This window comes from Quercus robur, chromosome 3 (genome assembly GCF_932294415.1).
Source record: "Quercus robur chromosome 3, dhQueRobu3.1, whole genome shotgun sequence".
NCBI classification, from domain to species: domain Eukaryota; kingdom Viridiplantae; phylum Streptophyta; class Magnoliopsida; order Fagales; family Fagaceae; genus Quercus; species Quercus robur.
This window is the reverse complement of record NC_065536.1, coordinates 39,370,370-39,396,929: the sequence shown is the minus strand read 5'-3', so window position 1 is coordinate 39,396,929 and position 26,560 is coordinate 39,370,370. Positions and strand designations below refer to the sequence as shown.

The 26,560-nt window shown below is 37.8% G+C and overlaps 1 protein-coding gene and 1 long non-coding RNA gene across 2 annotated transcripts in view; one reads left to right on the top strand and one right to left on the bottom strand.

The window, feature by feature from the left end:
- Positions 1 to 16,380: 16,380 nt before the first annotated feature.
- Positions 16,381 to 17,891, bottom strand: LOC126717986 (uncharacterized). Its single transcript, XR_007652797.1, has 2 exons — positions 17,552 to 17,891; positions 16,381 to 16,767 (listed from the first exon to the last, which is right to left on the bottom strand). It is a non-coding gene; the product is annotated as an uncharacterized LOC126717986 (long non-coding RNA).
- Positions 17,892 to 19,880: 1,989 nt separating this feature from the next.
- Positions 19,881 to 26,560, top strand: part of LOC126717985 (choline/ethanolaminephosphotransferase 1) — a 34,342-nt gene continuing 27,662 nt past the window's right edge. The window contains exons 1-4 of the mRNA XM_050420006.1: positions 19,881 to 20,139; positions 20,930 to 21,121; positions 21,964 to 21,973; positions 22,080 to 22,130. Coding sequence (XP_050275963.1) covers positions 20,985 to 21,121; positions 21,964 to 21,973; positions 22,080 to 22,130 — 198 coding nt within the window. The 5' untranslated portion in view covers positions 19,881 to 20,139; positions 20,930 to 20,984. The remainder of the gene's footprint in view (positions 20,140 to 20,929; positions 21,122 to 21,963; positions 21,974 to 22,079; positions 22,131 to 26,560) is intronic.

The window sequence follows — 26,560 nt, the reverse complement described above, 5'->3', positions numbered from 1 at the left end:
TATTTATTTTTACTCTCTTTACAAAAGGTGTTATATATATGTGTGTATATATATATATATATATATATTATTTTTTTTTAATTAAAAAAATGACAATTAAGTAAAAGTGAAAAAAAAAAAAAAAAAGTCAGCACCTCTTTATTACATTTACAGGGGAAAAATTCGAAGCAGGCATAAATCACCAACCAACTCTTTTGTCCTAAAGCATTCGTTTACCTATTCCACAAGAAGAATCATTTTTGGGATATACGCAGCTATTGTTGAGAAAAGATGCCATAGATTTGCCCACTTTTTTTTTTTTTTTTATAAAGTCCAATACTTATTGAATGTAAATTGAAAGGTGATCGTAGGTTTTGTCTTCTTTAAAAAATCTGAATGCGGGATGCCTTGTGCTACAAGTGGTGCAAAAAGCAGAGAGCGAAGCCATGTAAAAAGTGCCCCTTTCTTAAAAAGTAGAGGACGAGAATCTAACACACGAATCTGTTACGCAATACAAGAGTTGAAATGCAAAATTTTTAAGAATGAAATTGCAGTCTTCATCAATTGTTTAGAGATTACAAAATTATAAAACAAAACATTGAGGTAAGGTTTGCACTTTGGAGCTTGGGTAGTATAGAGTTTTTATTGGTAGTAACATCACGTCTGAGTGTAGTAGCAAGTTGCAAAATGCAAAGTTTGCAAACAGAAAAGGTTAAAATGCAAAGCAATATAATATACCTAGCATGTGTGATGTATTTCGAAATTCGAAGAAATCAAGATACCAATATCGTCACAAATCACCATCACACGCCGGTTCTCTTGCTCAGTCTGCACTGCAGCAGCATTGTTTAATACTGACGAAAGGCATGTCATTCTTTACCCCTCATTTCAGGAAATTATCTTAGGAGATGGTTTTATAAGACATCCCTCCTAATATATATATATTGATGAGCCGAAAATAACACAGGATTGTCATAGATACAAAATGACAATCCAAACAAGCATTACACATTTATTGCATGCGTTGATGACAAAAAGTAACAAATGGAGCAACAATAACGAGTGAGCGATGTACTTCAGAGCTCCCATTCATGACACACTAGCCGTTGCCCATAAATGCCAAAATTCATTATCCATAAAGACAAGAAAACAACTATAAAAGAAGGGGACAACATAATCCAAAAGTACACACAAATACTCACCCAAAACCATTCTGAGTCATTTTTTTCTCTAAACCATTTTTCTTCCTTTCTGACTTAAGCATCGGAGTGTTTTTGGCAAAAACCACACCGGTGTATTACATTTCTTTCTCAAGTTTTCTTGCAGGCTTGGACCATAGACACGACACACCGCGGGATCGTCCATCTGGTGAGACGAGGTCCTCAACTCAATAAGTTTTTGCATCATCAGTTTGGCGCCATCTGTGGGGAACGCTGATCATTCAAAGTCGTCTTCCCTAAGTGACAAAGAGAACCTCGTAGCATGAGATGGATGCTGAACAAGCTGCGCAACAAATCTAAGCCCTGACAGCCACCTTAGAAGAAGTGACTCACCAGAATGAAGAATTGAGGAGAGCCGTTGAATCTTAGAATGAGGAACGACAGCAGATCCTGGAGAACCAGAATAAAGAAAAGCTTCGGAAGATTGAAGGAAACCACAATGAGGAAGGATTGGATAGCCAGGTGAACAGAAGGACAAGAACGCCAAAAGAAAACTCGTTAAGGATGGAAAGCGAGCTTCGCAACATGAGGTGGGAGATGGACGAACTCAAGAATGCAATAAAAGATTGAGCCGTGGAGAACTTGGCGGAGTGATCCGGAGGACGAACTCACCATTCACCACAGAAGTGTTGAACCATCCATTCCCACCAAAGTTTCATCTTCCCCAATTGGAGTCCTTTGATGGCTCAAAAGATCCCTTGGATCACATTGAGTCGTTCAAGACTTTGATGCTCTTACGGATGACCCAAATGAAGTAATGTGCAGGGCCTTCCCAACAACACTGAAGGGCGTAGCCAGGGTATGGTTTGGCAAACTACCTTCAAGCACTATTGCGAACTTCGATTAGCTCAGCATGGGTTTTGTTCATCACTTCATGGGCAAAAAACGACACAAGAAGCCAATTGGGCATCTTCTCAACATACGCCAAGCAGAGAGAGAATCACTGAGATAATATGTGACATGCTTAAACGAAAAGTTACTACAGGTGGATGAAGCGGAAGACCAAGTAATCTGAAAAACCTTCCAAGCGGGATTACTACCAGGAGATTTCTTCTTCTAATCATCAAGAGCCCGCTGAAAACAATAGCATAATTACTTCACAAGGCCTAGAAATTCATGAATGCAGAAAACGCAATAATAGCCAAAGGAGTGACGACTAAAAGGAAAAGAGACAAAGGAACTAGTCATAACCTTGATAGGAAGAAGGAAACACGGGGTACTGGGCATGCATTGGATAAAAAGAAGAACTTCCCTGATCGAAGACCTAAGTTTACTAGTTTCACTCCTCTGCTGATTCCTATCGAGCAAGTATTGATGCAAATAAAGGACGAACCAGCTTTGTAATGGCCTAGACCCATTCACACCCCAGCAGAAGTATAAGACAAAAGAAAATACTACAGATTCCACTAGGACCACGAGCATTGCACTGACGAATGCAGGCACCTAAAGGACCAAGTAGAAACATTAATCTGTCAGGGAAAATTGCAGAAGTTCGTACGAAGAACGGAGCTGTATAGAAGACAACAAAGGGACGAGAAGGACAAGGAGCCAAAGACGAGGGGTAATAAAGCCCCCATAGGAGAAATAAGGATGATCTCAGGAGTATTGGTTGTAGGAGGATCCTCCCGATCACTGAAGAAGGCGTATGCTAGAGAGGTAAATAGCATACACTCACGGTTCCCCCCTTAAAAAATGCCTAGATACTGCGAACCAGACATCGTCTTTTCTAAGAAGGACGCTTGTGGCATTAGACAGCCCCATGACGATTCACTAGCTATAATGCTCAAGATGGAGAAGTTCAACATGCATCGGGTATTGATAGATAATGGAAGCTCAAATGACATCATCTATCTACCAATCTTCCAACAAATGAAGCTGAACAAGGAAAGGTTACGACCATTCACTTCCCCACTGGTGAGTTTCACCGAGGACAGGGTTATTCCCAAAGGTGTTGTTAAGCTAACCATAATTGCAGGCACTTATCCAACACAAGTCTCCAAGGAGATTGACTTCCTCGTGGTAGATTGCCCATCGATATACAACGTCATCCTTAGATGACCAACGCTTAACAAGTTGAAAGCGACAACATCAACCTACTACCTGAAGGTTAAATTCCCTACAACCCATGGCATAGGGGAAATCAAAGGAGACCAAGTCCTAGCAAGAGAATGCTATTAAGTTGCCCTAGCATCAGGGGAAAACCACACATGGATGATAGACGAACCTGAGCCAATACTCGAACCATCAAAAGTACCATAGGAAATTGAGGTCGTCCTTAGAGATCCATCCAAAGTCTTGAAAATAAGTTCAACACTCTCAGCCTTAGAGAAGATGAAGATAACAAACTTCCTGAGAGAGAACCAAGACATTTTTGCTTGAAAGCACAAAGATGTGCCAGGAATCGACAGAGGAGTCATCCAGCATCGTCTCAATGTTAATCTAGAGTGTAGACCGGTGCAGCAAAAATGAAGAATATTCACCCCTGAACGCAATAAGGCAGTAGTAGAGGAGGTTGAAAAACTCTTGGAGGCAGGCTTCATAAGGGAAGTGTTTTACCCTGAATGGCTAGCCAACATAGTGATGGTAAAGAAAAACAACGGCAAGTGGAGAATGTATGTCGACTTCACAGATCTCAACAAAGCATGCCCAAAGAATAACTTCTCCCTACCTAGGATCAACTAACTGGTGGACTCAACTATTGGACACAAGCTTCTAAGCTTCATGGACGCCTTCTCCAGCTACAACCAGATCATGATGGACAAGGAAGATCAAGAGAAGACCTTATTCATCACTAGCCAAGCTTTATACTGCTACAAGGTCATGTCTTTCGGACTGAAGAATGCGGGGGCCACATACCAGAGGTGGGTTAATCACATATTCTCTCATCAGATAGGAAGAAATGCGGAAGTGTACGTAGATGATATGTTGGTGAAAAGCAATGATGAAGCAGACCACCTGGATGACCTGAAGGAAACCTTTGACACACTGCTTAAGTATAAGATGAAATGAAACCCTACAAAATGCGTCTTTATCGTGTCATCATGGAAATTTTTGGGATTCACGGTATCTCAACAGGGCATAGAGGCTAATCCAGACAAAATAAAGGTCGTAACGGAGGTAAAGTCCCTTGGAACAATGAAGGAAGTACAGAGCTTAACAGGAAAAGTTACAGCATTGAACAGATTTGTCTCTCAAGCGACAGACAAGTGCCTACTCTTCTTCAAGGTCTTGAAAAAGGCCTTTTAATGGACAAACGAGTGTGAGGAAGCTTTGAAAAAGCTAAAAGAATACCTAACACAGCCACCATTGTTAAGCCCTTTAATAACAGGAAAGAAGTTGCAACTCTATTTGGCAATATCCAACTGTTGATATCGTATTTTGTTCGCCCTCGATTTGCATGCCGGACCACGAAAAATCCAAAAAAATCATTTTCTCTCCATGGGGTCACAAGAACATATATAATGACGTGGTGTAACCCGTTTAGACACTAGAGCGCTCAAAGTACCTTTTTTAGCCAAAATGAACAAAATGCCCTTAGTCAACCTAGGTTGACCAAAGGTCAAACAATGTTAAAATCCACACAAAATAACACATTTCATAGTTTTTCATCAAACCTAAGCTTCTCGGAGATTTTAGCCACTTTAACCAAGTTTAACCCAAAGTTGACTTCTAATGGGCCCAAAAACTCTAATTTTGATCCGGCTGTCGGAACAGGTTGAAACTAATTTCATTGCGAAGATTATCAAATTCTCATTCCAACAACTATTCATGGGTCGAAATCGGAGTTAGAACGGCCGAAATATCATGAAAACTGGGTTAACGCACCAATTGCTGCACCGCAAACTTCCAGGAGTCATAACTTTTGATCCGACCATTGGATTTTTGAGTTCCATACCATTTTAGAACTAAAAATGAAGATCTATTCAATGGTGTCAAGATCATCCCGATTAGAGGTTTTTTGAGGTTGGCGGCCCTTAAATGGCTGTTGCCAGCCCTACAATGGCTGCTGCCTCGCAAAACGCACCTGGGGCTATAAATAGCCCTAGGCATCCATCAGATTAGGGGGGACACACATTTTTCTGAAATTTGCTCTCTGCCTAGTTTCTCTCTACGTTTTTTCTCTATTCCAAACACCAAAAACACTCCAAAAAACACATCAAAGTCTCTTGATTCTTCCCTCTTCACCAAGAACACAAGATATTGTTTTTACACCCAATCTTCTTTTCCTTGGTTCTACACTTGGGATTTGGGGTTTAGGGGTGTGGATGTAACCTTTTTAGCTATCATCCACACCTCTTAACCTTCTAGATCTCTTTTCTAGCATTTATCTTTCTTTTTACTAGAATAATATGTTTTATTGCTTTCTTTGACATGTTTCTTTCTTTATCTTGTTTCTAGCATGTTTTTAGCTTAGATTCGTGTTCTTTTATGCTTGTTCACATGTTTATTTGTCCCGATCTACATGTGTAGGGTTTTTATGCCATATTTTATGCTTAGATCTACATCCGTACATGGCTATATGCTTAGATCCATATTCTACCATGTCTACGTACTAGCTTTCTACATGTTTGCTCACATGTTGTTATGCTTATATGTCTAGATCTATGTTTCCACATGCTTATATGCTTGGATCTATGCTCTACTTGCTTTATGCCATCTTCCATGTACTTGTGCACTCCATGCCATGTTTGTGTGCTTAGACCTAGGTTATGTTTGTCTTGCCATGTGCTATTGTAGCCCTTTTGTCGCTTTACCTTTCTTTCTTGTGTTTTGGCCTATTGGTTCGAATTCGATCTAGACCCTATGGTCTTTATCATCGTCCATACACCTTGGCCCATATCAAAGGGTTTGGATCACCCCTATTTGCATGTCTGTGCTTGCTTGCTTCTATGCTTCATGCTTGTGTTAGCCTCTCTTGTTCTAGGCTTTGCCACGTTTGATGCCCTTAGTGGGTATGCGGTTGTGTGGTTGTATCCGACGCACAAGAGGCCATGTCTAGATGTAACCACTTGGGAGGCATCTCCAGATGTTGGGTTGTTCTGTGTCAACCCTTTCCTTTTCTGCTCTGCGTAATGATATGCTTGCCATGCTTGTTTGCGCCACCCGTTAGCTTTCTACGCATCTTTACATGCTTGCTTACATGTCCATGCATAAGTCTTGCTTCCTACTGTGTCGTCCATGCTTCAACATAATGAAGCTATGGACATCTGATCCAAACCTACATTTGTCCCTCGCGGACACCACCCTTGTTTATTTGCTATCTTGCTTTGTTTCCCTTTTTGCTCGTATCCTGGTTTCTATGTTTGCCATGTCTATCTATCATGTTTATCTGCTTTATGCCTTTTTATTGTGCCCTATGCATCTTTTCCTTCCATGGCTTATCTGATGGTTTCTTGTCTTTGCCTTTGCATGTACACACATGGAGCGAGGACGCATGGAGCTAGGGCACGATCTCCCGGGTGCAAGCATAAGGGGCGAGAATGTGAGCACGCAGATATGAGCCAAGTGGCTGCAGTCAGTAGGTTTAGGAGTTTAGCTTTTCCCTTCAGTTATGTACTCTTTTAAACCCCCTCATTCCTCCTCCCTTTCTCCCTTAGATGGTTTGTATTAGGTATATCATGTCTTGTACCATTCATCCTCATCTTTAGAGTATGGCTACCCCTGTTTATTTTCCTGCACTTGTATTTTGGGCCATGCTCTAAGGATGTCGGCATTTACTTTCCTGCTCTATGTGCTTGCATTGTGCATGATGTATATATATATACCTGCTCCCCCCTTCCGGTGTGATTGTCATAGTCCATGTCACCTAAGGCAAAGCAATGCCAAATTTCTACTATGAAAGTAAGGTGATGTGTTGCTGGATTTTTGTTGTGGAAATCTGGTACTTGGCTCGAATGCCATAGGAAAGCATAGATTGGGACCACACCCTTTCAAAAGCCAAACCTCAAAGCCCCCATGTATGCAAAGCCCCGAAAGCCAATGCCAAAATCATGTTTTTACTGCCAATCTCCAAAAATTAAGGTTTTATCAAGACAAAGGACTGTCCGTGTTGTAGGATGCCTAACACCTTCTCCACACGTAACCAAACTTCCGAACCTAAGAATTAAGAATTTTTTTGCCATCCATATTAGATTAGGAAAAATGACCTTTTTCTTAGCCTAGGATTGGTAATAAAATCAACTAGATACGGGTGACCAATCACACCTCAGAAAAACCCAATGATTGGTAGTGACTCCAATTACCTTTGGTAATCCCTTAACATTTGGCCCCAATTCCTGCTATAACGCCAAAGGTAGACCTATCTTCCTCCACCGAGAGAGAGAGCACCCGAAGCTCCACATGAAACACACATGCATACACATCGAGAGGGGCCCTCCAATGAGGGCCCGAGCGTGGGAGTTGTCACCATGGCAGGTCAAATGAAGGTGCAGCAGCGGCGGTTTTTCCGCTTGACTGGTCAAGGCCAAGCATCGACACCAACACAGCAATAAGCTCGACACTGATCAGAGAAGAGGAAGACATGCAAAGGCCAGTATACTACCCCAGCCAAGCATTTTAGGGAGCTGAAGCAAATTACCCAAGGTTAGAAAAGATCTCTTTCGCCTTAGTGGTCACTTCTAGAAAACTATGCCATTACTTTTAAGCACATCCCATCGTCATTATGACAAACCAACCGATAAGGAAGACGATGAACAAGATAGATGCAACAGGGTGCCTCGTCCAATGGGCTATAGAGCTTGGCCAGTTCGACATAGAATATCGGCCTCGAGTAACAATCAAAGCCCAGGTCTTTGCTAATTTTATTGTAGAATTCACTTATCCTCAAGAAGAAGAACAGCCCCAAAAGAAGACATGGATGGTCTAGACTGATGGGTCTGCCACCAAGAAAGCCAAAGGAGTAGGTGAGGTCCTCTTATCACCTGAAGGAGAAATTCTAAAGTACGCAGTCAAATTACAGTTCCCAACAACCAACAATGAAGCCGAGTATGAAGCACTCCTAACAAGATTAAGTCTTGCAAGAGTCCTCGAAGCCAAGACCCTCATCGTCCAAGCCGATTCTCAGCTTGTAGTTGGCCAAGTAAAAGGAGATTATGAAGCGAAGGAGGAAAGAATGCAGAAGTATCTGAAGATCATCAAATAACTCCTACAATACTTAGACAGTGTCGAGTTCTAACAAATCCCTCGTGCAAAAAATATTGAAGCTGATTTCTTAGCACGTCTAGCCTTATCAGACGAACATGGCATATCTCCAGAGTTGTGCATGGAAACAAAGGGGTAGCCCAACACAGAGGGAGAGCAGGTGATGAAGTCATGAAGATACAAGAATAGGATGAATGGATGACTCCCATTATTCATTACTTAAAAGGAAGGTCAACTCCCAGAAGACAGGAACGAAGCACGAAAGGTACAGATCAGCGCTGCTCACTTTGTCCTTATTAACAATGCCCTTTACAGAAGAGGATACTCTCTTCCCTATCTTTGTTGTGTCAACAAAGAAGAAGTCAACTACCTACCTTGAGAGATACACGAAGGCGTCTATGGTAGCCACACAAGAGCAAGATCTTTAGCAGGAAAAGCACTTAGAGTAGGGTATTACTAGCCAACGCTACAAAAGAATGCATATGATCTCATCAAAGCATGTGGCCAATGCCAACGCTTCACGAATGTCCAAACGAGACCAGGTGAGCCAATGATGCCGTAACCGTTCCATGGCCCTTCGCTCAATAGGGGATCAACATAATGGGACAACTCCCCATAGGAAAGAAGCAATACAATTTTCTCATCGTCACAATTGATTACTTCACGAAGTAGGTGGAAGCCGAGCCAACAACGACGATCACAGAAGCCAAGATCACCAACTTTGTATGGAAAAACATAGTCTATAGATTCGGCATTCCAAACATAATCATATCAGACAATGGAAAGCAGTTTGACAACCCTAAGTTTCAAAATTTTTGCCAAGAATAAAGCATAAAAAAACCATTACTCTTCTCCAAGACACCCTCAAGCTAATGATCAAACAAAAGTGACGAACAGAAACTTGCTCAAAATTATCAAAACTTGGCTTGAAGGGGCAAAGGGTGCATGCCCAGAAGAGCTGCCTAACATTCTATGGGCATACAGGACTACCATAAGAGTACCAACGAGAGAAACACCATTCAGACTAACATTTGGAACTAAAGCTGTCATACTAGTGGAAGTAGGACTGACGAACATCCGGGTCAAAGCGTACAAAGAGTAAAGGAACCACCAGGAACTCAACAATAATTTGGATCTGATTGATAAGGTGAGAGGCGAAGCTTCAAAGTGGATGGAAAAATACAGGGGAGCAATGGCCAAATACTACAACAAGAAGGTGAAGGTGAGAAGATTCAACATAGGTGATCTCATCCTTAGGAAAGTCTCATAGGCAACAAAGGACTCGTTCCAAGGGAAGCTAGGCCCAGCATAGGAAGGACCCTACCAAGTCATTCGCTACTCCAAAGAAGGATCATACTACTTGAAGACCTTGGACACAAGAACTACCTCGTCCATGGAACAAAGAACACTTAAAGAGATACTACTAGTAAGAACAATCCCCAAGTATTCCAAAATATTTACAATGTTTACTTTTATTTTCCTCTTTTTTATTATTATTTGCTTTACATAGACAAAGGAATGTTTTGCCTCCCTATCAATAAAACAAACTCAGAAGTACTATTCAAGAATTATGCGTAGTTGATTCTCCCATTACGAACTATTGGCCAAATCATCATTGATACATGACTTAAGAAAAAGTATTAATAAGTACAAAACACCATTCATGCAAGAGAAAAGTTATTGATACATAACTAAGTCGTCATTCATATATGACTTAAGAAAAGTTATTAATACATAATAAGATCGTCATGCATACATGACTTAAAATAAAGTTATTAATACATAGCGAAACCATCATTCATACATGACTTAATAAAAATTATTGATACATAACTAAGTCGTCATTCATACATGACTCAAGAAAAGTTATTAATACATAACAAGATCGTCATTCATACATGACTTAAAATAAAGTTATTAATGCATAACAAAACTGCCATTCATACATGACTTAAAATAATGTTATTAATACATAACAGAATCGTCATTCATACTTAACTTAAAGTAAAGTTATTAATACATAACAAGATTTTCATTCATACATGACTTAAAATAATGTTATTAATACATAACAAAATCATCATTCATACTTAACTTAAAGTAAAGTTATTAATACATAACAAGATCGTCATTCATACATGACTTAAAATAATGTTATTAATACATAACAAGATCATCATTCATCTGTGGCCAAAAATAATTTTATCAATACATAATAAAAAGCGTCATTCATACATGACCTACAAACAATATTGTTAAAACGTCATTCATACATGACTTAGAAGAATGTTGTTAGAACATAACAACATCATCACTCATACGTGACCTAAAAGAGAAGATGAAAATATATAACCTCTTCATGCGATTTGGAAATGGCTTCAGGAACATTCGACAAAATCGTCGCAAAAACAATTGCGAAACAAATTCATAAATTTATAAATTATGAGCTCAAAATAAACAAGCTCAAGAGGTTGTTCAAAAGAATGAAAAAGGCAAGTAGATGTGCTCAAAACAATGAGCGCCAAGAGAAGGGGGATATAATGTCTTTGCCTTGCAAAAATAAGGAAAATCCTTAAGGAAGACTAGGGAAGGAAGGATCTATAGGGATGCAACTACATCTGGTATAACCTCACCCTCCGTCGCCACTCCAAAAGGACGATCCTCTAGAAGTTCTTCCGTGGTAGCCTCAGAAGGACGATCCTCCAAAACTTCCTTCTCTATCTCTTCCATGTTGAGTTGAGATAAGTCCATCTCAAGATGATGCTTTGCCAGATACTTATGAAAGAGCTCAAAACCATCCACATAGTAGTCACAGAGCTTATCTGAAAACTCATCAGAAGCTTTAAACTTCTCCACTGCTTCAAAACCTGCCTTGTCGACCTTCATGAGGGCCTCGTCAATTTGTTTATCCTTCAATTTTGAAGATGCCTTCTCAGTGTCGATGTTCTCCTCCAAAGTCTTTAGATGATCCTTGCCCTTCTTGACCACGTCAGTAAGAGTGGATATTTGGATCGTCAGCGACTCGTGAAAGAGAAGCAATCCTAGATTGAGCCTCATTTAACTTCTTATCATAGTCCAAGTACTTTCCAGAGATGTGCAAGGACTCTCCTAACACTTGCAACGACAAACAGGTGACAGATGAAAAAAAAAATGCGCGTAAGAAGAACACATACATGCATGATCTTATGAACGTGTGATGACATCAACTCAAAAGAAGGCTTTCCCATCAAAGGCTCCAGATCCTCCATAGAGATCGCGTCATAAGCCTTTTACGTAGCAGTCCCTGCGTCTTCCCAAAAAGAAGTAATCGAGACCTTACTCATGGCTTTGGTCTTAAAGCCCCCCCCTAGGTGAGACGATTAGCTCCAAGGAAGAAGTAGGCGAGGCAGGGCGGCGATCTTGAAACTTAGCCATAGGGGAAGTCACCATAACATCGTCCTTGGATGGTTCGCTCTCTTTCTGGTGTTTCCTTGATAGAAGGCCACTAGACAAATCAGTCCTGGCCTTTTTCTCCTAAACCTCGATGAGTTTTGCTTTGCTGAATATGGTTGTCATTCCTACTTGAAAAATGGAAGAGATGTGTAAAAAATTAAAAATTAAAATAAAAATAAAGAAGAAGAAAAAGAAAAAAATTGGCGCACTTACTTTTCCAGACAGTCTCGATATCCTTTCGAACCTTGCTGAAGGGTTTCGAACCAAGGAAATGAAAAGATAAAGATTGGGGGGAGATAAGCTCGTCAAAATTCTTAACAGTCTCCAAATACTCCCTAACATTCTCTAGACGAGCGTGATATTGCCTCTTTAGCTTAGGATGAACTTTACCTACAAAAAGACACAGCGAATTCAGATAACAACACAAGCATAGAAACACACAAGCATGAGAATGAATAAAGGATACACCAGACACAAGGGTCCCCCAACTACAAAGCAGCTTGGGAGCTTCACTCAAATCCTCACCAGTAACAGTCTCCCAACCTTCACTAGAGACGAAGAAAAAGTTCGTCTTCTAATTTCGGAGGGAAGACGGGGATTCAAGAATCAGCCTTGAACTCTTATCTTAAGGTTTGAACTCCTAGTAACCAAGATACCTAAAGCGTCTCAGGCAATACAGGTTCAAAAATTCATCCATTCTAATGGTGTCTCTGTCATTAGCTGACATCCATACCACCATGCAGCAAATAACTATCCTCCACGAGTTGGGGACTAGTTGGGCGAGAGCAAGCGACAAATGGCTAAATAGCTCCCTAAGAAAGGGATGGATGGAAAAACGAAAACCACTGATGAAGTTAGCCTCATAGAAGCACACCTGGTCAGCATAAGAACGACAAGCCCTATCATCGCCACTAAGAATCCTAACCCTAACTGATGAAGGGAATTGAAACCTGCACCTAATCCTACCCTCATCTTTCCCCCTCAAAACACAATGGATGTCCTAAGCCTTATAGAAAGTCGAGAGAGAAGTGACCTTAAGAGCCTTACGATCCTCGAACGAGGACAAACCTGTTTCAAGTCCACTAGACCTAACCTCACCTTCCCCAAACATCATCAAAGTTCGGGCAATCCCCACGGAACAATGAACCAAAGGAAGGAGGAAACACAAGGCAAACCTAAAAGAACAATCCCTACCCACAAAAAGCTTGGCCTTGGGGCCTTGCTTACCTACAACCTTAAGCAAGCCGCACAAACGAGCAAAGAGAAAAGAGATTGAGGGACAATCCACAGAATAGTCTACCATTAAAAAATGAAAACAGAGAGAGGAACATGAAAGACTTACCAGAAGATGGGGAGGAAACGAAGGAGGCTCAATGAGAAAGAAGGCTCCAAGAGCAGCTGAAACGTCATAAAAAATTTAAAAAAAAAAAACGAAGCAAAAAATGGAAAAAGAGAAAAGGAGGGAAAAAGGCGAAATAAATGGACGAATGTGCGCGGGAAGGCTAAGATTCGCTAACATGCAAGAGACATCTTGACCGAACATGTGGCGTGTAGCAAATAAGACGTTGATTTGCAATAAATATGGAACACAAAGCAACGGATGAATATGGTCTTGCCTCGTCTCAAAGATGTAGAACATGAACAGGGGGGCAACTGATGAGTTGAAAATAATACGAGATCGTCATTCCATGTCTATGATGATCCAAACAAGCATTATGCATTTATTGCTTGCGTTGATGACAAAAAGTAACTAACAGGACAACGGTAACGAGTGAGCTGTGTACTTCAGAGCTCCTATTCATGACGCACTAGCCATTGCCCATAAATGCCAAAATTCATTATCCATAAAGACGGGAAAACAACTATAAAAGAAGGGGACAACATAATCCAAAGGTATACACAAATACTCACCCAAAAAACCACTCTGGGTCATTTTTTTCTCTAAACCATTTTTCTTCCTTTCTAACTTAAGCATCGAAGTGTTTTTGACAAACACCACACTGGTGTATTACACTTCTTTCTCAAGTTTTCTTGCAAGCTTGGACCATAGACATGACACACTGTGGGATTGTCCATCCGGTGAGACAAGGTCCTCAACTTGGTGATTTTTTGCATCATATATATATATATAGGGGTAATTACACTTTACTCACCTGTGATTTTATTTTTGACACTTTACCCACCCGTGGTTCAATTCATTACTACTCCATAACTCACCTTCCTATCTGTTGTTACTCTAACACGTTTTCTTTCAAAATTAAAACACAAAACAGATCAAACACTCCTCTACCCCAAAACACACTCTCATCCATGTTTGCTCACCCACCTGAGAGCTTAGATGCTACAATGCTACCCACCTGATCTATTAGACCGAAAATCATCTGGGTTTTGATCATGCAATTCCACCAAGGAAGAATGAGACCCACAGATTTTGGGTTTTAAGCGTTACAACCCGTTATTGTTGAGTTAGCAAATTGGGTATTGATCTGTTCATATTTCTCCCTATTGGGTGAGTTCCTGACTTTTTGAGCTTGAAATTTTGTTTTTCTTTTACTTTCATTTGCTCTTTTCCTCTTATTCTAGGTAGATTTAAATATTTGCATAAAGTGTTTCTAGGTAGATTTAATTTTTTTTTTCTTGAAGTTGGGTTTCTACAAAAGGGGTGTTTTGTTTGAAGTATTATGGATTTGATAGATCTATATGCAAAGTTTTTATGCTATCTGTAAGCTTTTGGATTGAAGTGTCATGGGCTTTTCTTTCATATGCTATTTGTAGGCTTAGGGGATTGTTTTATCTATAATTTGACATGCATATCTGAAAGCTGATATGCATGAGTAAATGAAAAGAAAGCATGATTAGTTATACACTTTATGCAGATTTTTGAAAGGCTTAGGGGTTTGTTTTAGGGGATTGAGTCATATCTTTTAAGACTAATTTTCAGCCCATTGTTAAGGAATATAGTAGATTACTTCAGCAGATAAAAAGAAAGCATGAATGGTGTAGAAACCCCACATGCTAATGTTAAATCTTCTGTACTTGAAAATTTATGACTTTTTCTCCCCTTATTTGTGATTGGTATTCTTATTAACATTTTTACAATTTTTTTGTTGTTACAATTTATGATTTTCTCATGAAAGTAGAGTTTGATAAGGTGCAGTACTTATTGCATCTTATCAAACTTTAATTTCTTGTTTTTTCTTTTTTTCTTTTTTTTTTCTCTTACTTGATATTGTTGGAGCATCATGCTAACTATTGCATTTCATTATGTAGCCAACAAGTCCCTCTGGGAGCACTACTGGTGATCCTAGTCAAAGAAGTGGTGGTGGTGTTACTATGGGGTTCAAAGGCAGAAAGTTTGGTATATCAAGGCCACCAAAGTTTCAATTACTTGGTGGAAAGGGCAAGAAGGCCAGCAAGGGCACCAAAAGCAGTAAATGAAGTTGGACATCAATTTTTTATTTTTTATTTTTTTGTCCTGGTTCCCACACTTAATGTAACTAGTCAAGTGCCAAAAACAATATTGGTTGTTTTAGTTGGAAGATGTGTATATTTGATGTGTAGTGGACTAGTAGAGAGGTTTTGGTTATAAACCTATATGCATATGGCTTAAAGACAAAATGACTTGTGCTTGTATTTGCTTTTGGTGGATATTGTTGTTTAATTAACGTGTATTGGCAGATTTTGTATGACTGAGTTTTGCTGTCAAAGTAGCAAGAGAAAATATGCTTGACCCAAAAGATGACTGCCTTTTCACTATTTTTTTTTTATAGAAACTTTCATTCTTTGATACTTGTGTTAATTAGGGAAAATAGCAGGTTTTCATTTGGACAAATACTACTTGTTGTTTAATTAATGTATATTGGCAAATTTTATATTACTCAGTTTTGTTGTCAAAGCAGCAAGAGAAAGTATGTAAACTAGTACTAAGTGAGCTACTCCAAAAATTTGGTGCTTGACCCAACATATTTTGTGTTCTTATTAAATTTTGTATTCTAATGTTTGGTAGACCAGTAGTTAGATTTTGTATGCTTGACCTAACATGCTCCTTTTTTCATTTGGTGCTTGACCCAACAGATTTTGTTTTCTTACCTATTGTTTCAAAAATTGAAATTTGTAGATTTACTATTCTTCTAATTTAGTAATATTACCTTGTAGATTTACAAGGCTTGGTAATATTGTTCCTACCTTGTTAAGGAGTGACTTGTTGCATTTAATCAAACTTTTACGATTGTAAGAAAGAGGGAAGTTTAAAGTGTTTTGCTGAATTTCATTCCTTCTTCCCTCATTTTTCTGATATTTGATTTAGCATATTCTGTCATGAATGATTTCTCTGCATTAAGCTTTTCTACTGGGTTCTCATGCTTATTTTGTTTCACAAATACAAGCAAAGTAACTAACAGAAGCTAAACATAAACTTCAGTAAAATATGGTAGTTTTGACCATCAGTTCCATGTTATATTGAGGACTTATAAATGACACATGTTCATGGTTTGGTAAATAATGCAATGATTTCATCTTTGAATTGTTTTCAAGAGCCACTAACAACAGTAAGGAAAATTGGTTTTCAAACATAAGTTTGGAGCATAAATTTGCAAGAAGATTCCAAGAATTCAAAACTTGGCAACTTTTCTAGCATTCTTTGTATTATTCTTTTATGCAAAGGTTCACAGCATTCCTTGAGGCAAAACACAACAACAACATTGAGGCAAAAATGAAAAATAACCATGACACAATTAGTGCCAGCTTGTACAATTTCTCACTCTCTCTAACCTATATAACTTTCTCCCTAATTTCACAATTCACAAATAATCACAACTAATAATTTGATCTTCTCAGATGGTGGACCATAGCCTGAATTGGAAAGCTCATTGATCCACAAAAACAACATTTGTTGTTAAGCAAAGGTAGTTTTTTTCTATTTGGCAAGCTGCAGAGACACCAACTACAGACTTTCCAGCACCACAAGGTAGCAGTATAATGCCAGATCTTGCTCTACCTACAATTATATAATTTCTTAATGTCAACTGAAATTATATACCATTATTCAAAAAGTTAAAACAAGAATAATATATTTGTTCTTGCCAAAGCCATCAGAGAGCTTGAGAAAATCTAACAACGAAAAAATTGTAAAAATGTTAATAAGAATACCAGTCACAAATAAGGAGAGAAAAAATCATAAATTTTCAAGTACAAAAGATTTAAGATTAGCATGTGGGTTTTCTACTCCATTCAAAAATCTGCATAAAGTGGATAACTAATCATGCTTTCTTTTTATCTGCTGAAGTAATCTACTATGTTCCTTAACAATGGGCTGAAAATCAGTCTTAAAAGATGTGACTCAATCCCCTAAAACAAACCCCTAAGCCATTCAAAAATTTGCATAAAGTGTATAACTAATCATGCTTTCTTTTTATCTGCTCATGCATATCAGCTTTCAAATATGCATGTTAAATTATAGATAAAACAAACCCCTAAGCCTACAAATAGCATATCAAACAAAAGACCATGATACTTCAATCCAAAAGCTTAAAGATAGCATAAAAACTTTGCATATAGATCTATCAAATCCATAATACTTCAAACGAAACACCACTTTGCAGAAACCCAATTTCAAAAATAAATAAATAAATCTACCTAGAAACAATTTAACCAGATTTTTAAACCCAACTTCAACCGAAACACTTTGTGCAGATTTTTAAATCTACCTAGAATAAGCGAAAAAGAGCAAATGAAAGAAAAATAAAAAATAAAACTTCAAGCTCAGAAAGTCAGGTTCTCACCCAATAAAGAGAAACATGAACAGATCAAGATCCAATTTGTTAACAAAAAATCACGAGTTGGTAACGATCAAAACCCTAAATCAATAGATCAGTAACTCCACGGTTCCTTGCTTGAAATCATCCCGAGGATCCCAAGCATAAACGGGTCTAAGAACTTAGGTGGGTAGCATCCTCAGTGGGTAAGCAAGCATGAGAGAGAGAGAGAGAGAGAGAGAGAAAGAGTGTGTGTTTTGGGGAAGAGGAGTTTTTGATTTGTTTTATGTTTTGATTTTGAAAGAAAACATGTTAGAGTAACGACAGATACGGAGTTGGGTTACGGAGCAGTAACAGACTGAACTACGGGGGGTAAAGTGTCAAAAATAAAATCACAGGTGATTAAGTTAAATTTAAGGCAAACCACATGTGAGTAAAGTGTAATTATATGAGTTTTACACTTATAAATCATATATGTTGAGAAAGAGAGGCCTTGTAAGACCATCTTATAATATACGTTTTCCACCACCCTTAATAATTAGCATATCCCTATTTAGAACTAAAATACTAGTTGATGATGCATAAATTCATCTACAACTCAAAGACCTTCTACCCTATAAGACAACCTGAGGTGGGAAAATAAGCGTTGATAAGGATATTTTCGTCAAAGGAAATTTCGTTACTTATCTATCCTAAGCAATCCTGATGGACCTAAGACCCTTTCTCCATCCGTCTAGCCAAGTAATCTTAGGAGCCGATGGTCCCATCCACACTGTCCCCTAACCATGCATCCTTCACCACGCGGTGTCCCTCGGATTTGTCATGGTAATGGACGGGAGAAGGCCCGACGAATGGATGAGTCCTTGTCTCCTCATCTGCATAACTGACGAACGGATGGCTAAGCCGATGAACAGAGGTAATGGGCCCTACCATTCTTTACGTATTCTCCACGCACAGTCCCCCATATGGAAATATCTTGCGCATCATGTCCAAAGACCTAACTACATGCCCATATCTTCATCGTATGGAAAGACACTTTAAAATTTCAGAAACCCTAATTCCATATCTTCCCTACAAGGAAAGAGCCCTACATCCAAGGGATCTTGATTCATTACTTACCACTATATAAGCATCAGATCTCCTCTTCTCCCAGTTACGCAGAAACTCCCTAGTTCTCTCACTTTAGAGTTCCTAGAGATTTCTCACTCATTGACTTAACCTTTTAGAGGGTCTTTGGGTGGCACCCCACTAGTGCTCTTTGTTAGGTTCTTAGTTTATTATTCTTCAAGTACCCTTTGGAGCGATCGAGGACAATCAGTCATTGACGATTTTTATGCACCATCAAGCACCAATATCTAATTCAATTTTTAAATGGTTAACCACATAAAGAAAGAGCATATCTCCCATGAGGAGATCATGCAAATCTATCACTACCCTAAAATGAATATGATTAGTTATAATCAAGGGCAAAAATCTCCAAGGTCAAAACTCATCTAGCCCCATAATTTGAGGATCCAACCATATTTGATCTCTAGGTATGAGAAAAACCTTAAATCTCCATACACTAAAGATTAAGAGGTTGAATCTTTGACTTAAGTGTTGGATGATCCTTAGGCCAGCATGGTTGAGTTCGTTCAGATCCTCTTGACCTTGCAACAACTAATCCTTCACTAGTAATGAAAGAAAGGCATGCTTTCGAAATCTAGATGGTGAGTTTAATAGATTTGAAAGACGTGTTGTAAATCTTGGTGTCAAGTTCTATCTACCATACTATTGGTTCATAGGGTTTTTGAGCTATTTTATTCTCCATTATAGGGAGCGGAATAGTCTAGCGAAAGGCAAGACACACCACTTTCTTATATACCATAATAAAGTCATTATAAGAAAATGACACTTTCATAACATTTCCAAATTAGAGTCATTCGAAGGACAATAATTTCACAATATTTTCAAATTAGCATACCACTGCTTTTACAATTATGTTGTATCTTGTAACTTTATTATTAATAATATATTTCTAACATTCTACGTATAACAAAGAAACAATTCCACCTCGTTTACAATTTATTAAAAAAATTTAGTAACATTGTTGCATACAACTAGTTATAAAGTGCTGTATACATAGCTTGTGAAGTTGTGTTTTTAAAATACGGTTTCATATAACGATGAGTTTATGACATGATGAAATTTTACAATTTCAAATGAAATCGTGTCTCTAATACACGGTATAATTATCACCACTCTGATTTTTATTCTCCCCCTAACTTTATTTAAAAAAGGAAAGAAAGAAAAAAAGGAGAAGGAAAGAGAATGAAACAGAGTAGTAGGCAGTAATAATAGTTTTTTTTTTTTTTTTTTTTTCATTAGGGCGGGAGACCAAAAAGATCTGGAGTTTCCAGTATTACTTAACGCCTCCCCCCTCCCCATCTTTCCGTACAAAAACTTCTCTTTCTCTTTCCTTACTGAAAAAAAAAAAAAAAAATTCTGCAGTTTCCGTGGTGTTTGGGAAAGTGGTGGAATTTGGAGAAGTAAACCCTTCGTTTCAGTAAAGTATTTTCCGGTAATTCAAAATTTCTGACATTCCATACCATTCTCCACTGCTCTGATTTGGTCAGGTTTGAAAATATTTAAGAGATTTGAAAAAAACTTTGTTTTTATCAACTGGATGCGATTTTTCTTATTATCTCGTTAGTTGAACAAAATCTTTTGTACTAACATTTCAGATCAGATGCTTTTAATTCTGCTTAAATGTATAGTTGTACAGAACTTAATTTGTGAGGAAAGTCAAGGCTATGTTTGTTCTTGTGTTGTTTTGCACTGCCATTTATAAATATTAGTTTATGCTGCACTTATGTTGTAAACTTTAACAGCAAGTGTTAGTATTTTTTTTTTTAACTACTAGAGAGATCACTTCTTAAAGTTTGAATTCTACTGTGTGCTGTTTTGTAAGTATATATTGTATTATCTCAAGCAAAGATAAATAAAATGAACTTGTATTAATGAATGCACTTGTCACTGGAATATTCCAATCGGAAACTACTTTTATAGTGAAGGATTTCACAAATTCTAATTATGTCCAAACTTCAAAATTTACAAATATTACAGCCAAACTTGTAAATTTATAAATGATGGGGGATTGTAAATTTCTGTGTATTTAACTAATATTTCAGTGATTCCAATTTCCAAAAGGCCAAGTTTCTTTTTTTCTTTTTTTCCCTTTTCTCACTTTTCCAATGTTCTCTCTTCTTTGTTTGTCTGATCTACTCTTATCTCCTCGTTTTTCTCTAGATCCGTTCCGTGCGTGATCTGTACCTTTGTTTTCTTGGATTTTCTTTGACATAATCGGCATCATCTTCATCTTCATCTTCATCTTCATCTAAATCCAAATGCTCATGCTTATTGCAGTGATTAATTTGAAATCCATTGTTTAGCGGGTTTTTTCTTAGACAAATTTGGAAGAATGGGGTATATAGGGGCACATGGTGTAGCGGCTCTTCATAGGTACAAGTACAGTGGTGTGGATCACTCCTACCTTGCCAAATATGTGCTCCAGCCCTTTTGGACTCGCTTTGTTAAGATCTTTCCTCTTTGGATGCCGTAAGTGCTTCACTCATGCCTATTTTTGCTTTAATTTTAATGTATCTAATCTGATTGTATGCCAAATTGTGAAAGGCATAGATGGAGGAGTTGTAGAATTACATGAATATCATAATCTTATTATTGGTGTTGGAGTATGTACCTTTAGTTTCATATGTGCAGTGGTGTCAGTTTCTCCAATTCTTTATCTTTTTATACTTGAAAGTTCATTTTTGCTTCCTAATCTTTTTGGGTGTCTAATAAAAAATATCAAAAATCATGAATTTCAAATGTTTCAGGTTGGAATTTTCTGATTTTAGGACAAAGTTCTTACAGATCAGAAGGCTCAAATTTGCACTGAAACTGGTCTTTTGTCTTTAAATGCTTTCTTAGTAACTTGAGAATTTGTTTGATAGCATAGAATTCTTGCAACTAAATCTTAAACAGATTTTGAACACGAATTTTAAATAATTGCGTACTAGTTTGAGAATTATGGATTTTGTGTGTGATGGAAGATATATAGTTTCTTAAGATATTCTTTCATTGGACCCGCACTTATTTTAAATAATTGCGCACTAGATCTGTAGTTGTAGATTTTTGGATGAGTCACTTATTTTATTACTGTTGGCATATCAACTATCTATTTATATGGATGGGTTACCTTCAATTATGTCATGTCCTATATGATATCCCTGGCTTTAATATTTTAAAGTTTCACCTTATTGGGAACTTCTATCAGTCTGACTATGTACGTTTGTTAATGATTTTTCTCCAAGCAAGTTTTAGTATTTTATTTTACTGAGATATGCTGACTTTTATCTTTTTCTTTGATTTCTGGTGTTGCATTCGGGATCTTTTATCAGTCCAAACATGGTATTGTAATCTTGGCTCCTTTGTATCGTTGCATTCATTTGTAACTTTTGCTTTGATGTAATATACTCATGCCTATTCACTGACAGTAATCTTTATATTTTGTCAGATAACACTTATGGGATTCATGTTCTTAGTCGTTTCAGCACTGCTTAGCTATGTGAGTGGGAGTTCCTCAATTATCATGTTTTTTAATTTCATATTTGTTAGGCTCTTCTGTTTATGATACTAGTTTTTTGAGAAGAAAAAGCTATTATTATTTTTGTAATTAGTGCTGTATACTTCCTTTAAATATTTCATGTTTGATAGCATGAGAAGTTAAAAATTTGTGCAAATTAAAATTCACCTCCCTGAGGTTAGGTCTATTACACTTTACTTTACTCTTAGATAAACAAAGCAAACCTCCTTACAATTTGGATTAAATTGGTACGTTTTGATGAACCCTCAAGTGATATCACATCAACATCCTCTAATTGACATCCTAGTTGTGAACAACCTTTTTCCCATTATTTTCCTCAATTATCATGGTGTTCTTGTGGAGTGGATTCATTAATACTTCACCAAAATATATAGTTTAATCCAAACCAGTTAATATTTAAAAGTGAGGGACGCAGAGTAAATAATAAATTGTAATTTTCCCTAAAATTTTTGCGGGAAAACATATGCTAGAATTTCTGTTTAGTTGTGTCTACATCTTTGGTATTGTTGGTCATAAATTTGTAGTGTCCTCCTATGAGCTTTTTGGACAACTTAGCTATCAAGCCCAACTTTCTTGCACTCCTTTCCTAGTACCTTTTTTCTCTCTCTTGAGTGGGTAAATATATTGTTAGGAATTTGTAGTGTTGGCTAATTCTGTGACAAAGTCTGTGTAAATTGTAAGTTTTTCCATGTATTAAATTTCATTTGAGTTGTATTTGCATTTGAGACAAGGATCAGAAGCTGAAGTTGGAACTGCAGAAGCCAGAATTTTGCTCAAATGAAATTTCGTTGTCCAGCAAATTTTGAGTGAAATGACAATTTTTAGAAAATCATTTTGGCAAAGAGTTGCGCCTGAAATCAGCATGAATTTTGGTTGAGCGAGTTTGCACCTAAGAGGAATTCGTTACCTTTCTGTCCTATCCAACCACCCCTCTTTAGTGTCTCGTAAATCCACGAAATCACACCCTAACTCAATGAAGTGAGAAGGAGAGTCTACCCATTCCCTTAGAGAAAAAACCTATTATAGCCTCTAGAACTTCACCCTCTCCAAATTGCCATACACTTTGAGAGGAGATCAAATCCAACACTCCCATTTATCCTTTTGGACTATGGATTGAGTGTTTGGTGTTGGAAATCATAGAGATCATCCCAAAACATTCAAGTGGCCTTGGACCATCCATTAGCTTAAGGTTCCGTTTGGTTGGGGAGATGGAAAAGTGGGAGGATGGAAGAGATTTTATTTTATTTTTTTTATGTGCTTGGTTGGGGTGTGGAAAAATGGAGGGATGGAAAACTCTTTTGTTTGGTTGAGAAGAAAAATGAGAGGATAGAAAATATAGTTTGTAAAATTTATCATCATGTCTCTATAAGATAAAAAGAAGTAACACATTATATTTTATTAAAATATTGTGTATGAATGGACATTTTATTTATTTAGTTATTTTTTTTTTAAAAAGCACAAAAAATTCAAGAATCCAAGACTGTTATATAAAAAATAAAAAATAAACAGAAAAACAAACCTGATAGGAGAAGAAACAGATGAACACCCAAAAAATAAAAAAAGAGAGAGAATGAGACAGCATCAGAAAAAGATAAAAAAGAAAGATAAGTACAAAGAATTGAACGTTGGTGCCGGGGTATTTTGTCCCAAAAAGCAAGCCTTGTTTTCCTTCCTATTTTCTCCCCAATTTGGGGAGATTGGGTTTTGGTGGGCTTGGAGAGAAAATTTCTGGGCCCCACCATTTTCTCCTTCCATTTCCACTCTCAACCAAACACACTTCTCCCCCATTTTCTCTTCCATTTTCTATCCTTCTTGTTTTCTACCCAACCAAACAGACCCTCAACTTGTGGAATTGGTACTACTGAAAGAGAAAGGGCTGGTACTGCTGGTTGCTAAAAGGAGCAGGGAGCTTGGATACAAGTACATCTATAGAGTAGGAGGGTTTGTAAGTGTATTATATAGCAACTTTTTTATTTTTTTTTTGGTCGAGGGTTTTTTCCTTAGTAATCACTCTTGTGTTTGGGTTTTATTGTGATTTGTGTTTATTCATATAATATGTAATTATTTGTTTTAGAATCTTTCACAAGGTTATAAGTATCTTAAACCCATGAAGCTTGAATGTTATGTGGGATATGGACAAGATATAATGTACATTCAAGTTTTAGTGTGCTCTGTGCCTTAAATGCACGGGTTTTGTAACAATTTCTATAATAATTGAAGCTCTATGTTACTTGGTATGAATTTCTTGTTGAAATACTGATGTAGGTGGCTTGGAGAGAAATCAGTCCCAATGGTTTGGTGTTGACTCCAGCCAACCCTAGATGATGTAGGTCAACATATGAGGTTTTACTTTTATCATATGTTAATTTTTTTTTGATAGGTAATAAAACTTTTATTCAAAAATGTTGAGCATCATGTTCATGATGGTGAACATTTTGATCAAGAAAAAATACAGTAGGTTCAAAAAATTAATCTAATAGAGTGTAAGAATTCAGAAATGGAAATACAATTTGTAAAACCCCAAACATGCGCCCACTTAAACAAAGTACCGAAGAGAAGAGCTTTTAAAAGATCTAAGGTTCTCTCATTTTCTTCAAAGGTGCATGTATTACGTTCTGTCCAAACCAGCCACATTAAACATGCCGGGACCATATTCCATATGGTTGACAAATATTTTCCAAACCAATTTCTCCAAGCAAAGAGGAGAGAGCTAACTGTCTTCGGCAATACCCAATGGATCCCGAATACCTCAAAAATTGCACTCCATAATGCATGAGAAAACTTACAGTGGAGTAGAAGATGATCCACAGTTTCCCCATCACAACAACATAAACAACACCTGTTAATCAAGGATTGACCTCTCTTAACTAGATTATCAGATTGACCTCTCTTAACTAGATTATCAATAGTGAGTATCCCATCCCTAGCGATTGTCCATAAAAAGAAAGACACCTATTTAGGCACCTTTGCACACCAAATACACTTCAAGGAAAACCTCATTGAGAGGACCAAACAACAACTTATAGTAAAAGCGCACATCAAACACCAACTTCTTAGTCAACTTCCAAGTCAAAGTATCATCCCCCTCACCCCTTGGCATAGAGGAATACAAAAACTCAATGAAAGAACAAACATTTTCCTGCTCCCAATCCTTTGGAGCTCGATGGAATTGAAAATTCTAGCTCCTACTTCCCCCTTCTAAGGCAAATACAATGAGGTTAGAAATCCAAGCCTATTAAAACAGAGAATAGGTAAATAGATCAGGAAAAAGGCCCTTTAAAGGAGTAATCCCACACCAAGGATCATGCCAGAAACTAATACGGTGACCCTCCCCACATTATACACTACTTGTCCAAAGAACTTCTTTGCTCCTTCTCTAATGCTCTTCCACATCCTACACCCATGAGTACCTCTTACAATTCTAGTGCACTAGCCTCCTCTAGCCTCACCGTACTTGGTTGCAATAACTTGATGCCATAACCACTTACCAAGCAAAGCTTGGTTAAACAACCCAACCCTCCGGATCCCCAAACCACCATCCTAAACAAGCAAACAAACCTTCTCCCAAGCAATCAATGAATATTTAAAAACATACTCGGAGGCTTCCCAAAGGAAATTCCTCTAAACCCTTTCCTTTCTAGTCTAGTTGCCATCGCTTGGGGAATAGTAAACAAGGATAAAAAATAGGTGGGAAGACTAGAGATGGTACTCTTTAATAAAGTAAGCTTGCCACCTTTCAATAGATATAGGCGTTTCCAGCCAGAGAGCCGCCTCTCCATCTTTTCTATAATAGGGTTCCATATCGATGAGTCCTTATAATGAGTCCCAAGTGGCATGCCCAAATAAATCATGGGCAAACTACTCACCTTGCAACATAAAACACGGGCCAAGACATTCAAATTCCCAACATCACCCACTGACACAATCTCACTCTTACCACCATTGACTCAAGCCCGTAATAGCTTCAAAAAAATTCAATACCATCCGAATGTATAATAACTGTTCTTTGGAAGCATAATAAAACAAAATAGTGTCATCCACAAAAAGAAGATGACAAATTTTCAAACCTCCTTGTCTATGAGATCCTGCCTAAAAACCACAAAAAAAACCATCTTCCATTCTCTTCAACAACCTGATCAACATCTCCATAATCAAGAGAAATAACAGTGGAGACAGGGGATCCCCTTGGCGGATACCACGAGAACTACCCAAAAAACCCACAGGAGACTTGTTCACTAGAACTGAGAATTTAATTGTAGAAATACAGGCCTTAATACATCTCTCCCACCTCGCCCCAAAACCCATCCTCTCTATAAGATAAAATAAGGCATTCCAATTCACATGGTCATATGTTTTCTCAATGTCTATCTAAACAATAACCCTAGAGATGC